The sequence below is a fragment of the Vulpes lagopus genome, chromosome 1 (genome assembly GCF_018345385.1).
Source record: "Vulpes lagopus strain Blue_001 chromosome 1, ASM1834538v1, whole genome shotgun sequence".
Lineage (NCBI taxonomy): Eukaryota > Metazoa > Chordata > Mammalia > Carnivora > Canidae > Vulpes > Vulpes lagopus.
Genome location: NC_054824.1, coordinates 75,255,905 through 75,270,498, shown reverse-complemented (window position 1 = coordinate 75,270,498; position 14,594 = coordinate 75,255,905). Strand labels below are relative to the sequence as shown.

The window sequence follows — 14,594 nt, the reverse complement described above, 5'->3', positions numbered from 1 at the left end:
TCTAGTTTTAATTTTTAGACTAAAGTGACGCTTTTAAATAAATGATCTAAGGATTTAAATAAATGATGAGATTTAGTGATTGCAAGTCTGCATAAACAAAGATATAAATAGAATGTAATTATGAAAAAAAAAAGAATGTAATTATGATTTTGTATAATGAAGCTCTAAATACTAGTTTACTGAAAGAACTAGTATGTTATTTCTATTTCAATAGCCAGACACAAAATTAAGATTATAACATAAAAGAAATTAAATCAGAGGAAAAAACTGACCTAGGAAATTCCCATTTTAACCTCATAATTTAACCCCACATCTAGGAAGAACATAATTCTATACCTATAAAAGTTATCCCTCAAGTTTTATATAACAAATTTGAATCATTCTTTCAAAATGACCTCACACGCACTAAAGCTCTGTATTCAAAAGAACCCCTTAATAAATTTTCTTCCGACTGAAATCACTCTAATTTACATGCTCTAAAAGTGTGGGAGAAACTTTCCATACCAGTTATAACTGTCTATAAACAGGCAGTTCTGTTAAGACAGCATCTAAAAGCCAACAACTTTTCTGACTTATTTCACTGTGTCACTACCACCACTGCTGATCATCTGTTACCAAGAGACAAACCGAATATCACCTTCCTTGATTCTTATGCACATTAGCACCTTGTATACATTTGCTCAATCATAACTGGAAAACCTATTCAGTTTCTCACATTAATAATGAAAATAAAGGTTCACATATGTTTAAGTTCTTCTTCCTGCTTTTGAGGTTCTGTTCTGGAGAACATCACTACCTAATAACCGCTGCCCGCTACTTTCTCCAAAATGGGACAGAAACTAGCTCCCGCCTCTACTAACAGTCTTTCCTTGTGAACTTCTTTCTTCCTGACTCAGCTCAGGGAACGTTTTTATGAAACCTTCTCTGGCGGATTTCCCTACCCTACATTTGACATGGAATTTACAAAAAATAATTAAGAATAAAGATATTTTATTTTTTTAAGATATTTTATTTCTTAACAGTATTGAGGCATGCTTAATGTATATGAAGTTCACTTTACATATCATTTGGAAATTACATTAAAAAATATAATTAGAGGGGCAGCCTGGGTGGCTCAGCGGTTTAGTGCTGCCTTCAGCCCAGGGTGTGACCCTGGAGACCCGGGATCAAATCCCAGGTCGGGCTCCCTGCGTGGGGCCTGCTTCTCCCTCTGCCTGTGTCTCTGCCTCTCTCTGTGTCTCTCATGAATAAATAAAATCTTAAATAAATATATATATATAAAGCATGAAAACCTTGGACCTGGAATCTTCCCCCATCCCTGCCAGTATTCTGGTTTATCCTGGAATCACCGGGCAAGGCATGGATAGTAGGGAAATTTTAAAACGTAGAAAAATTTTAGGGGCGCCTGTGTGGCTCAGTTGGTTGGGCCTCCAACACTTGGTTTAGGCTAAGGTCAGGATCTCAAGGTCACGGGATCCTGACAGGCATCCAGCAGCACAGAGCTCTGAGCTCCACGCAGAGTTGGCTTCAGATTCCTCCCTTCCCTTCTGCCCCTTGCCCCACTCCTGTGGGCTCTCTCAAATAAGAATCTTTAAAAAAAAAGAAAGAAAGAAAGAAAGAAAAAAGCAGAACTTTTAAAGGCTACCTGGTAGGGCTCCAAGCAAGATCTTAAGCAACTGATTACGGATACCCTTTTTGCAAACTGTTTCCCTATTCATTTGCAGGTGAAAATGAAAAGGTTACATGAATTTGCAAAACTCCTGCAGGGCCCTCCGGACACATAATCGCGCACACCCAGGACTTAAAGAGATGGTCGAGATCCCTCCTAGTTTTAAGGGTCTAAAATGAAAAGGTGGTGGGGTGGCTCAATCGCTTAAGCATCTGGCTCTTAGTTTCGGCTCAGGTCGCGATCTCCTGAGTGGAGAAACTGAGCCAGGGACAGGCTCAGGGCTCAGCAGGGAGTCAGCTTGAAAAGTCTCTCCCTCTGCCCCTCCCCCCCCCCAATAAATAAATCTTTAAAAAAAAAATAAAAATGAAGAGGCCGCGGAGTAAAACAAGGAGAATCTTCCTTCCTATTGGGCTTCTGTAAGAAGACTGCCCGACTCCAAGGAAGTCCCTGCGCGGTGCTCATGTGAGACGAGTGCACAAAGGCACACACAGGGAAGAGTCCCAAAAGGTCTCAGAGGATCATTCTTGACCAGGTTTCATTGCTGTCTGATTCAAGTTTCACTGGGAAACCTTGCTCCACGACTACAGAGAGAGAAGTACACTATCAGGGGCAAATAACCGCCACAACTTAGGGCAGAGGGAGCTGTCCCTACCCAACAATCTTCAGCACACCACTTCAACAAAAGACATTCCAGCAGAACAAAGTGAAAAGGGTGCCGTGCTGTATGTAAATTTTTGGAAGAAATTTCTTATTGGCATCAAAACTTTTAAATTCTACATCTTCTTGCGAAGTATATTGAGTTCATTACAACCGAAAACTAAGAAGAAAAAAAAAAAACCCAGCGCGGCCAACAAGTACTGTAGAGAGCCTAAACCTGACTTTTTTTTTTTTTTTTTTTTGCAATACAAAACTAACTTCCGGAAATCACCTTAAATATCGGTCAATAAGGTCAAGCCCCCCCCCCCCCCAAACACACACAGCTCAGTGGCAACTGAATCAGCATCTACTCTTCCAACTCCTTTCTAAAGCTCAGAATAAAGGTGTCAGGTATCCAAACACGGGAAGAGGACAATTATTAACCGCTTCAATTCTCTTACCCCACCCCCTCTGCAGGGAGGGAAGCAGAAGCAATGAAATTCCCCGGTCTACCCAAGGTCGCTGGGAGTAGAGAGAAAACTGTTAATTGGGGGGGGGGGGGGGGGGGGGAGATAGGGCAGCCCTGGTGGCTCAGTGGTTTGCTGCTGCCTTCAGCCCAGGGCGTGATCCTGGGGACCTGAAATCGAGCCCTGCATCAGGCTCCCTGCATGGAGCCTGCTTCTCCCTCTGCCTGTGTCTCTCTTCCTCTGTTTGTGTGTCTCGTGAATAAATAAATATATTCTAAAAGCAAAAAATAAAGTCACAGAATAGGCTCTTCCCTACTCCCCTAGGCCTGCCATCTGCAGGAGCCGTCCTGGAGGAACAGCCGCACAATGGGGCCTGTAAGGCAGCTGTCAACGCAGCACGGCCCCTCAGCCCCAGAGCAGCTTTCCCCAAAGCAGAAGCCAGCGCCCACCCGGTGGTGACTCGGCCTCGGGACTACAGCTTCCACCAACCGAGGTCCCCCGGCTGCACCCCCCGCCCTACAGCGAGCAGTCGGAACGCGCTGCAAGCCGGCACCTGCGGCGTCCAGGCGGCCTGTGCCTGGAGGAAAACCGGGGAGCCCCCACGCGACCTGGGGGGCCGCGATGCGCGGGGTTCACGCGCGCGGCTCGCAGCACCCGCCCCGGGCTCCCGGGACAGCAGGTCGCGGCCCGGGCAGGCTCCGCCGCCGCAGGGCTCGCGGGGCTGGCAGCTCAAGGTCACCCCGTGCACCCCGACAGCTCCCTGGGTTCACTTCCCGCACCGGCCACGTGCTGGGCTCCACGCGGCCCGGGCCGTCCCACGGGGCCCCCCCCGCGTCCTTTGAGGACGAGCGGGTGGCGACGGGGGTCCGGGAGGCCTCCGGGGGCGGAGACAGGGTGCGGGGCGCAGAGCGGCCGTGGGGGCCGCCGCCCCCGAGGAAGCAGGGGGCGCGCCGGGGTCGGCCTCCGCACGCAGCGCCCAGCCCCAGCCCCAGCCCCAGCCCCAGCCCGCTGCACCTGCAGCCCGCGGCCCGCTCCAGCCCGCCGCCCCCGCTGCAGCAGCCGGGAGGCCCGGGCACGCGAGCGCGGCGCGTCACTCACTCGGGCCCCCGCTCCGGCCGCCGCCGCCGTCGTCCCCGGACGAAGCTGACGCTCTCTGCGGGCCGGCCGCCCCCGACCGCCCTTTTATAGCGCGGCCCCGCCCCCTCCGACCCCCTTCCAGGCTTGCGTCACTTCCTGCCGCACGTAGCCCCAGAGGTGCCCAGGGAATGGGCTGCCGGGGGCGACGGCGCGCACGCAGCGGACCGGCCTGCGCGTGGGCGGGGCCTGCGCGGGGCGGGGCCTGCGGGGGGCGGGGCCTGCGGGGGGCGGGGCCGAGCGGAAAGGCGCCAAGGCTGCAGGTGCCGCGAGCTGCTGCCCGCGCCCGCAGCCCAACCTTGACCGACCTCCAGGCCCTGCAGCGCCGAGGCCGATGGCGTGGGCGCTCGGTCCTGAGTGTGGGAGGCCGGACGCGGAAATAATGCCTTGAGTGTGCATCTTTGCTGGAGGAGTAGGGGAGCCCCTAGCACCGTGCTGTGAGCCATTGCTTTGCAGCCGCGGGAGTACCTTGGGATAAGCCCCAAGGAAGAAAGAGTGAGAAGCAAAATGCAAAATTGTGTTCAGGGTGTGCAGAAGCGGGCCTGGCGCGGGGCTCGGCGCGGTGCTGGACGCATGAAGGAACGCAAGGGGAAGCAGAAGCTAGTGGGGGAATTAGGGGGACATGGCAGACGGGCCTGGATGCTCGTCCCCAGCATCGTTATCACGGAGGTGTGCAGTGCGGAACAGATGAAACAGGGTTCTTAAGCTCCTACCAACACTTACACCTTCTCCCCGCCTCTGGGCGGCAATTTACAGCCCTTGGAGGGAGACAGGCAAGTTTACAAACAGCTGCAAAGGAGAAAAGCTGCAGGGCCATAAAAGGGTTACAGAGAAAGAAAGGGCTTCCCAGGTCAGAGCCCCGAGGGACACAGAACCGTCCTTTAAAAATGCAAATCAGGGATCCCTGGGTGGCGCAGCGGTTTGGCGCCTGCCTTTGGCCCAGGGCGCGATCCTGGAGACCCGTTGGGATCGAATCCCACGTCAGGCTCCCGGTGCATGGAGCCTGCTTCTCCCTCCGCCTGTGTCTCTGCCTCTCTCTCTCTGTGACTATCATAAATAAATAAATAAAATTTTAAAAAAATTAAAAAAAAAATAAAAAATAAAATAAAATAAAAATGCAAATCATGGGGATTCCTGGGTGGCTCAGTGGTTTAGCACCCAGGGCATGATCCTGGAGTCCCAGGATCGAGTCCCGCATCAGGCTCCTGGAGCCTGCTTCTCCCTCTGCCTGTGTCTTTGCCTCTCTTTCTCTGTCTCTCATGAATAAAGTCTTAAAAACAAAACAAATAAAATAAAATAAAATAAAAATGCAAATCAGGGGAGGGGGGAGATAAAAGATAAAGAAAAAAATAAAATGCAAATCCCTTTCCAGGTTTGGGGCTCCCGCTCTTTACCTAATTCTGCGATGTAGGAGAGGAACTAACACGGGGTTTGCACACCGCTCTTCACCTTGCCCCCCCCCGGATTCTTTAAAATCTCTCCCCAGGGAAAAATAAATCTTATAAACAGAAGCATCAGCGCATCTTAGGGGATGTGCACAGGAAAAAGTGAGATGGAGGAATGGGATGGAGGGGCCGCCTTGACATTTGGACAGTGGACGGGCTGAGTCTCTTTTCCCTTTCCTTGGTTGCTGGGATCTTAAAAAAAAAAAAAAAAAAAACAATGCTAGAATCCAGGTGAAAATCTTTTTTTAACCATTTGAAGAAATGGGCTTAGGCGACCAAGGTCAGGAGGAAACCCGTGAAAATCCAAATTAAAGAATCGACATCCATTGGTGCAGCCACTGGAAAACAGTATGGGAGTTCCTCAAAAAATTAACATTGGAACTACTCGAAGGCCCTGTAATGGTATTTACAAAAAAAAAAAAAACCTAAAAACATCAAGGGGATACATGCACCCCTATAGTTATTGCAGCATTATTTACAAGAGCCAAATTATGGAAGCAGCGCAAGTATCCATTGATAGAAGAATGATGTAGTTTTGGAATATAGGTGAGGTTTGGTGGGGTGAGGTCCAGAGTCAAGGACCAAGAAAGAATTATTGAGACGTCTTTGGTGCAAAATGGTAGTTTTATTAAAGCACGGGGACAGGACCCTTGGTCAGGAAGAGCTGCTGCCCAGGGGTTGTGAGGGGCGGCTGATTATACACTTGGGAGTTGGGGGAGGTAAGGAAAAGGGAGGTTTTTAAAAGGATTTTTGTATGCTCAACAGGACCTACAGGGTATTGGAGGCCTTGCCATTGTCAAGTTAAGGTTGTTTTTCCCTCTAGTAAAGCATTAACATTAAGATAGCTGGGAGTTTCCTTCTGCAAGTTAGGTTATTGATAAGAATGCTTTTTTTTCTTTTTGATCACTAAGACATTTTGTGAACTAAAACAGATTCTTGTTCTTGGGGTCCCTGGGTGGCGCAGCGGTTTGGCGCCTGCCTTTGGCCCAGGGCGCGATCTTGGGGAGCCGGGATCGAATCCCGCGTCGGGCTCCCCGTGCATGGAGCCTGCCTCTCCCTCTGCCTGTGTCTCTGCCTCTCTCACTCTCCCTCTCTCTCTGTGACTATCATAAATAAATAAAAATTATTTAAAAAAAATAAAAAAAAAAAGATTCTTGTTCTTGTCTATAGGAATATAATCTCTATAAGTTAACTATTTGTTTTTCCTTTCCCTTAGCTTTAGGGCAGCCAGGAGTGCCCAGGAAGGTCACACTTATCCCACCCAGCAGTAGGGGTGGAGCTTTGCACTGTGTGAGCTTGTGCTTTGTCCTCAGCTAGCCTTCCCTTCCCCATCACTCACCAAGATGAAAACTAAAAAAATTTTTTAAAGGTATCATGAAAAAAAATTTACATTGACAAAAATGAAACAATAAAGATGAGACTACTTTAAAGAGCAAGTCAATTATATTTTTAATTTCATACCTCCTATTAGTAATAATGGGCACTATGTAATTAAACTTACTTTCCTAGCCCTTTCTCCCTTGAAACGTTGCAGGATTTCCCTCTTCTGCAATTTCAAATAGATGACTATAAATTTGTCTTGCTTTGTTGCAGAATCTGTACTATACTGAGAGGCAATTCTGCTTTGTCTGGTAGTCCATACAAATGTTCAAACATTTTATTTTTTTAATCTGATCTTCATTGTCGTCACTGTCGTTGCCATTACTACATAGCATGACCTCCCACTTCTGGAGACCCAACATTGGATGCTTGCCATTCAAGAAGCTTTTGGTAACTAACCGTTATTTAAACTATCTGGCATAACTGAAATGGCAACTATCAAGTTCCAGTCTTTCTCAGACTGTTATATAAGACTTAAACTAGAATTAAAATACTTGCAGTTTTGGGGAAAATTATTTCCCCCCCTCTATCCTTCTAGGTCCTTTGGCTGGTAAGTTGATATAAAACAGATTAACAGGAGAAAAACAAAAAACTAATGTAATTACGAATATAGGGAGCTCCATCGGAATACGAGACCCAAGGACAAGTTGGACAATTGAGGCTTATATATGCCATCCTGAGCTAAGGAATGGGATAGTGGCCTGGGGCTTTCAAAGAGAAGAGGGGGGCACCTGGGTGGCTCAGTGGTTAAGCATATGCCTTTGTTGTTGTTGTTCTTTAAGATTTTATTTATTTATTCATGAGAGACACACAGAGAGAGGCAGAGACTCAGGCAGAGGGAGAAGCAGGCTCCATGCAGGGAGCTGGATGTGGGACTTGATCCCTGGTCTCCAGGATCACGCACTGAGCCAAAGGCAGGCGCTCAACTGCTGAGCCACCCAGGCGTCCCTGGCATCTGCTTTTGGCTCAGGTAGTAATCCCAGGGTCCCAGGGGGGAGTCCTGCCATCAGGCTCCCCATAGGGAACCTGCTTCCACCTCTGCCTCTCTCTCTGTTTCTCATGAACAAATAAATAAAATCTAAAAAGGGGTGTGGGGTGGGGAGGAGGATAATTCACAGGACTATAGGAACAGCAGATGTTTAGTAGTTAAATGTTTGCCCTGCCATACAGATGAATCGTTCAGACAACATTTATCTCTGGCAGTAACTTATTCTGGGAGAGACCCCCAGTTTAGATTCTTCATGGCAATTAGGGGAGGGGCACCTTTCTCTTGAGCCTGCAGGGTCTCACTTGCCTTCAGCTCAAAACAATCCACATGCCCATGTTATATTTTGGGGTCACATATTCTGCTTCCCTTCACTTTCTTCCAAAAGGTACGCAAAATTTTTTTTAAGTCATGTATATTGGAATGTTGCATAAAGGAAGCTGGAGGTTGGAGAGGAATCTAGTGTACTTTAAAAAGAAAACAGAGAAGCTCTTCAGGTCTAGGGGAAAGAGCACACAGTCAAGGAACTGGAGTTCTCAACTTTCATGAGCCTGGGCATCAGCACTAAAATGGGATTGGGGCGCCTGGGTGGCTGAGTCCTTAAAGCAACCGACTCTTTATTTCTGCTGAGGTTGTGATCTCAGGGCTGTGGGACCCAGCCCCATTCCAGGCTCTGCAATCAGCGGGGAGTCTGCTTCTCTACCTCTGCCCTTCCCACTACATGCATGTGTGCTCTCTCTCTCTTTCTCTCTCATAAATTAAATAAATAAATAAATAAATAAATAAATAAATCTATCTTTAAAATGGGATTTAAAATACCTGCCTTGGGGATCATTGGGTGGCTCAGCAGTTCAGCGCCTGCCTTTGGCCCAGGGTGTGATCCTGGAGTCCAGGGATCGAGTCCCACGTCGGGCTCCCGACATGGAGCCTGCTTCTCCCTCCTCCTGTGTCTCTGCCTCTCTCTCTCTCTCTCTCTCTCTCTCATAAATAAATAAATAAATAAATAAATAAATAAATAAATCCTTTAAAAAAAATAAAATAAAAAAATAAAAAATAAAATAAAATAAAATACCTGCCTTGCAGATTTCCTGTGGAGTTGTAAGCTCCAAAAACCACACAGTAAACTGGTACAGAGTAGACTTTCCAGGCCTTGGTCGAGTCAGCCTGGGTGGGATGGAGCAGAGTCAGGCAGGAAAGCAACATGGAAGATGTCTGCAGACCAGTGTAGGATTTATTTATCTATTCATGAGAGACACAGACAGAGAGGCAGAGACAGAAGCAGGCTCCATTTAGGTTAATCAAGAGGAAGAAATGAGGCCTTCACCCTAGGAGAATGGCTTGCCTGGAGACTCGGAGGTGAGAACCAGCCCGTGGCATGCCATAGTTAAAAGATCCTACTCTACAGAAATACCTGATAGCTACTTCAGAGGAATTACTGGTGGAAGCATAGGTACAGGAGTCATGAGCTGTAAGGTCCCCCCTCTTTCACTCTTTTCTTCACCTGGAGATGAGGACTCAGGACTAGATGAGGGACCAGAGGACTAGCTGAGGACCAAGCACATTGACGAGTCCTTGAACCAGGCAGAGGGACCTTCCTCTACAGACTCCACTGCCTCAATGTTCATGCTTTGCTAAGGGGCAGCAGGCAATCTCAGCCCAACCCCCAGGAGCCTGTAAGGCTACTTTAACATATAAAAATCCCTTTGGAAATTTCCTTTATCTCTAAACCCCCAAGATCCATGTTGGCAACCATCCCCAAGCACATGGCCCACCGATACACACCTGAAGGGGCTCCCGACTCAGGTTTGATTAGACGGTAAAAAGTGACCTTTTCCCAACAATAACCAGCTCCCTCCGGGTCCTGGAGACCTTGCTTCCAAAATCCCATAGAGAGGACGCTATCCCCAAACTCCTCCCCACTGCCAGGTATAGAATCAGCCCTCCCTGCCCACGGGTCCTGTCCCCGGGCTTTCATAAAACCACCATTCTGCACCAAAGACGTCTCAAGGTTTCTTTCTTGGTCCTTGGCTCCGGACCTCAGCAATATTCTACAACTTCATCATCTGGCGCCAACGCGGGGCTTTGAGACTTTATACCTGGACTCCGAGCTTCGGTGCAGAGTGAGCGAGCACTTTCTCATCTTCCTTTTACTCTCATTCCAGGGGCCCTTCCAGGAGCCCGGCCTTGGGGGACCCTTCCAGGAGCCTGGTCTTGGGGGGCCCTTCCAGGAGCCTGGTCTTGGGGGCCCTTCCAGGAGCCCAGTGTTGGGGGGACCCTTCCAGGAGCCCAGCCTTGGGGAGCCCTTCCAGGAGCCCAGCCTTGAGGGGCCCTTCCAGGAGCCCGGCCTTGGGGGCCCTTCCAGGAGCCGGCTTTGGGGGCCCTCCATGCCATGGTTCAGGCTGCGGTCATCTGGGCCACTGCGGGGAGCAGAAAGCCTGCCTGCCGTCGGGAGGTGCCCGCTGGGCCAGACTGGTAGGGAGACCCCGAGCCTCGATGGCCTCCCTCTGTTCCCGTCCTTGGACAGTGCTGTCGCCCTCGCAGCCACCCGCGCCACCAGAACGGCCGCCAGCCGAGTCCCGCGTGAGGCTCCCTCCCGAGGGGTCAAGGGGACACCCCATCCCTGGGCCTCCACTGGGGGCCGGGCCGGACCCGCCACTGAGCGTGGCCCATGTCCTGGAGGAGCTGGGCACCCCGTCAGGCTCCGGCCTTTGCTGCCTCCATCACTGCCCCACCGACCGCTGCTACAGAGCTGGGTGACCTCCCCTTGGGGACTTCCTGGTGTTCTCAGTGGTTCCACGGGGCTGCTCTGCCTCTAGGCCAGAGCTTCACCACCCGGCCTTCAAGGCCTGGAATTTGGGTGCATTCGCTGGCACCCACCGTATGCTGGCACCCACTGTACACTGGCACCCACCGATACGTGGCACCCACCCGTAGCCTAGGAAGTGATGGGGCCGCAGGGGGATGGCAGGCCTCCGTCCCACAAGGGCCTTTACAGCTGCGGTGACCCCGGCGGCTCTGATAGGGAGACACCTCGGGTCGCCTTGACACTAGGAACCTCTGGCCGATCTTGCATGTGGGACACCATCCAGCGGGGGGGAGGGGGGGGTCCTCAGAATGGACCTCTTACTCTTCTCTGGGAGCATGGGAGCTCCTCTCTTCGGTCCCCAAGGACTCTCCCCTGGGGCCCCTTCACCTGCTGGAGACCATCTGGATGGCAAGATTCTGGAAAGGCCTGAGCGCTGGCCCCGACGTGGGCTCCTAACCTCCCTCCTGACGCTGGATAACAATGATCCAGACAGGCCTCCTCCAGGTAAACCAGGGTGTGGGAGGAAGCACAGGCCTTCCCAGACGAAGGGGACCCTGACTCGTACTCTCGCTGTGCCTCCTAACAGATGTGGAGGTTTCTCCCTCACTCATTCTGTGGGTTAATGCCAACAATCAGGGCCACCTGTGGTTAGTCTCCCTCAGGACGGGGACTTCAAGGAACATTCCCAAGCAGCTGCTGAAAGTCTCTTTGTTTCGGGGAGATTCCCGGTCTTCTCTGGCCTGACACGGACCGCCTCATTCCACTTGGTGGTGGAAGGACATGGTGTTTACTCATCTGTGCAAGTGGCCGAGCTCTAGAACCAGGAACCCCTTCTCTGCCTCCTGGCTGCTCTTTGCCCCTTCTGCCCCCCCCGCCCCCCCCCGCTTCTGCACCACCTCAGGTGCAGCACACATAACTGGCTTCTATACCATCCTTGGTACCTCTGGCACCATTGGCTCCTACCCTCTCCATCAGGGAGCAAGAGGTGCACCCCCGGACTTAACACTGCTCACTCCAGATTTCCCCACCAGTGTTACAGGTAAAAATTGGCAATAGGGAACAAGGTGACTTTAAAGAGTGGGCCCAGCTGAAACATATTCAATATCTAAACTAACTTAAGTTCATTGGTTTAAGGTAGACCTGTCTTTAAATATGAAATTTTTATTTTATCAAGGTTATCTCTTGCAATTTGTTAGGAAAAAAAGATAACTTGAAATGATGGTTAGTTGTCCGTCTCAAAGTTTTTACAAGTAATTAAGACAGCTTCCAAAGTCTTTGGTAACTTGAAACTTCTTAAAGTTTTGCTTGGATAATCACCCAGGTCTTTTCCAAATAGGATAGAGTGCTAAAGCATTGATTACTGGACGTAGGTTTGGGCCTTTGACTTCTTATTGCAGGAAAACTAAAGATATTTGTCTGTTGGTAAACATGCTTTGTGCTTAACAAATCCATAAATTTGCCATCTAAAGAGTTTTGGTGTAACACTTCACAATTGGTTGCTACTTAGTTTTCACTGGAGACTAAGGCTTCAAAGACTGAAAAATCTGCTAAATGTAATTAAGACTGATGGAGAATAAGGGAAACAACTCTGTACGTAGAAAGGTTGGAGATATGTAAGAAAGATACAGGAATGGGAATATTATTTTTGTGAAAGGTAAAAGAAGGTAATTTTGTCCTAAATGAGACTGGTTGAGAAGAAATGGCTTGGGACAAAATCTGCATGCGAAAGGAAGAGGTAGAAGGTCTGTGAAGGGAAATCTTTGGATAGGAATTTTAGATGTGGTCAGGAGGGACTAAGGTTGAAATGAATGGATTTTAAGAGTACACAGGTATAAGATAAAAAGTCTACTTTCTCTCTGTTCAAAAAAAAAAACAAGTTCTCTTGAATTGTTGATCTGTCCTTGATAAGAAAATATAAACAGTTGTTTTCTCTTTGCCTGCCCAGACAAACCAGTTTCTAGTTTAGCCTTTATCAGGTCTTTAACATCCCTAATCCTATTTAGGCATTCGCTTTAAAAGTTTCTAAGCTTTTGGGACCCCTGGGTGGCTCAGCAGTTCAGCGATTGCTTCTGGCTCAGGTTGTGATCCTGGAGACCTGGGATCCAGTCCCACATCGGGCTCCCTGCATGGAGCCTGCTTCTCCCTCTGCCTAGGTCTCTGTCCCCCACCCCACCCCCGTGTCTCTCATGAATAAATAAATAAAATCTTGAAATAAATAAATAACACTTTCTAAGGTTTTAACAAACTTCCCAAGATTTGAGTTGTAAATGGAGTCTTGACTCATTAGGCCTCTTATTTGGTATGTTAAGTTACTCTGAAAATACTGTTAAGCAAATGATAAGACTTAGGTTACATTTAGGTAAATTCTATGACTATTCTAGAGATGATATGCAATTCCTAGAGTTTTAACATGTTTTCATATAACGTCATCACTTGATATTTTGATCATTGAAATGTTATAAGTCACAAATAACTTGAATTTTTCAATTGCATCATGATTATTAACCATAGCCATTTCTAAGTTTTTGTCATTTGTAATTGTTCTTATTCTCTTGCAAAATGAGTTTCATCTTCAAGGAGATTCATAAAAGATCTTTAGGTATTCCATGTCTTTAAAAGTCCTAAAACTGGGCAGCCTGGGTGGCTCAGCGGTTTAGCACCACCTTCAGCCCAGGGCGTGATCCTGGAGACCCAAGATCAAGTCCCACGTTGAGTTCCTTGCATGGACCCTGCTTCTCCCTCTGCCTGTGTCTATGCCTCTCTCTCTTTCTGTGTGTCTCTCATGAATAAATAAATAAAATCTTAAAAAAAAATAAATAAAATTCTAAAACTGAAATAGATAAGAATTTCCAGAACTAAAGTTGCATTCAAATTAAACAATAGTAACTAAAAAATAAAAATAAAAAATAAAAAAAGTAAAAAAATAAAACAAACAATAGTAACTGGATAGTTTTGTGTCTCTTTGTTTGAACCACTACTGGTTCTGTTTGCTCTCCCAGGTTAAAACTTTCTCTTAAGATATCTGACTTACAGAAATGTAATAGAGTATTCATTTGTAAACAAATTAAAGCATTAACTTTTCTCTCTCTACTTGAACCCTCTGAAATTTAAGTTATCTCAGTGAGTGCTCTTTCTTCCATGGCAATCATAGTCATTCGCATAAGTTCAAATAAGAGTCTGTTTTTGTAACAGGACACCATTGAAAATATTAGTTATTTTACCAAGGCTTTGACTGGAATGTCATGTTTGGGAGACATGCATAGACTCAGATATGACCAAGCAGCTTTAAGGAACTAAGGTTGACTTTATAAAACCTGGAACAATAAAGCCACATGGAAATGTTGGCCTGATACCTTGCTTACAGACTTCCCAGCAACCTCACCAGGGGAGTAAAGAATGTCACTTCCTGGCAGGTGCAGGAGCCTCAGGATACTTTGGGGACCTCATGAGGAGGAATCTGCCCAAATCTACAGGTATTGCAGGCACGTCTGATGGCAAGTACTTGACTTGGCTTGGCTTCTGCCCTGGAGAAACTATAAAAGGTCAACCTAGAGATTCCTTATAAAAAGTTCCAGCAAAGCAGATTCTAAAAGATCGATATGATCAATCATTATTCTTGCTGAGTTTATGTAAATAATTAGGCCAAGTTGTTAAAACTGGACTTGTTTTGCAGACAGGTCAGTCCTGATGTGGCTACCTCTGATTAAAAATGAGGGTTATTGGGGATCCCTGGGTGGCGCAGCGGTTTGGCGCCTGCCTTTGGCCCAGGGCGCGATCCTGGAGACCCTGGATCGAGTCCCACGTCGGGCTCCCGGTGCATGGAGCCTGCTTCTCCCTCTGCCTGTGTCTCTGCCTCTCTCTCTATCTCTCTGTGACTATCATAAATAAATTAAAAAAAAAAAAATGAGGGTTATTGGGATCCCTGGGTGGCACAGTGGTTTGGTGCCTGCCTTTGGCCCAGGGCGCGATCCTGGAGACCCAGGATCGAGTCCTGCATCGGGCTCCCGGTGCATGGAGCCTGCTTCTCCATCTGCCTGTGTCTCTGCCTCTCTCTCTCTCTCTCTCTCTCTGT

General features: G+C 48.1%; 2 protein-coding genes across 3 annotated transcripts in view; one reads left to right on the top strand and one right to left on the bottom strand.

The window, feature by feature from the left end:
* Positions 1–3,938, bottom strand: part of TFRC (transferrin receptor) — a 29,699-nt gene extending 25,761 nt beyond the window's left edge. Inside the window, exon 1 of one of the 2 annotated variants that reach the window (XM_041763887.1) lies at positions 3,871–3,938. The gene's annotated coding sequence lies outside the window, so the exon portion shown is untranslated. Of the gene's footprint in view, positions 1–3,786 lie in introns of both variants that reach the window. The other variant, XM_041763877.1, reaches the window with a different exon arrangement.
* On the top strand, positions 3,394–3,960 carry LOC121486949 (translation initiation factor IF-2-like). Its single transcript, XM_041748460.1, has one exon. The coding sequence runs from the start codon at positions 3,394–3,396 to the stop codon at positions 3,958–3,960; it is 567 nt and encodes a 188-aa protein (XP_041604394.1).
* Positions 3,961–14,594: the final 10,634 nt, after the last annotated feature.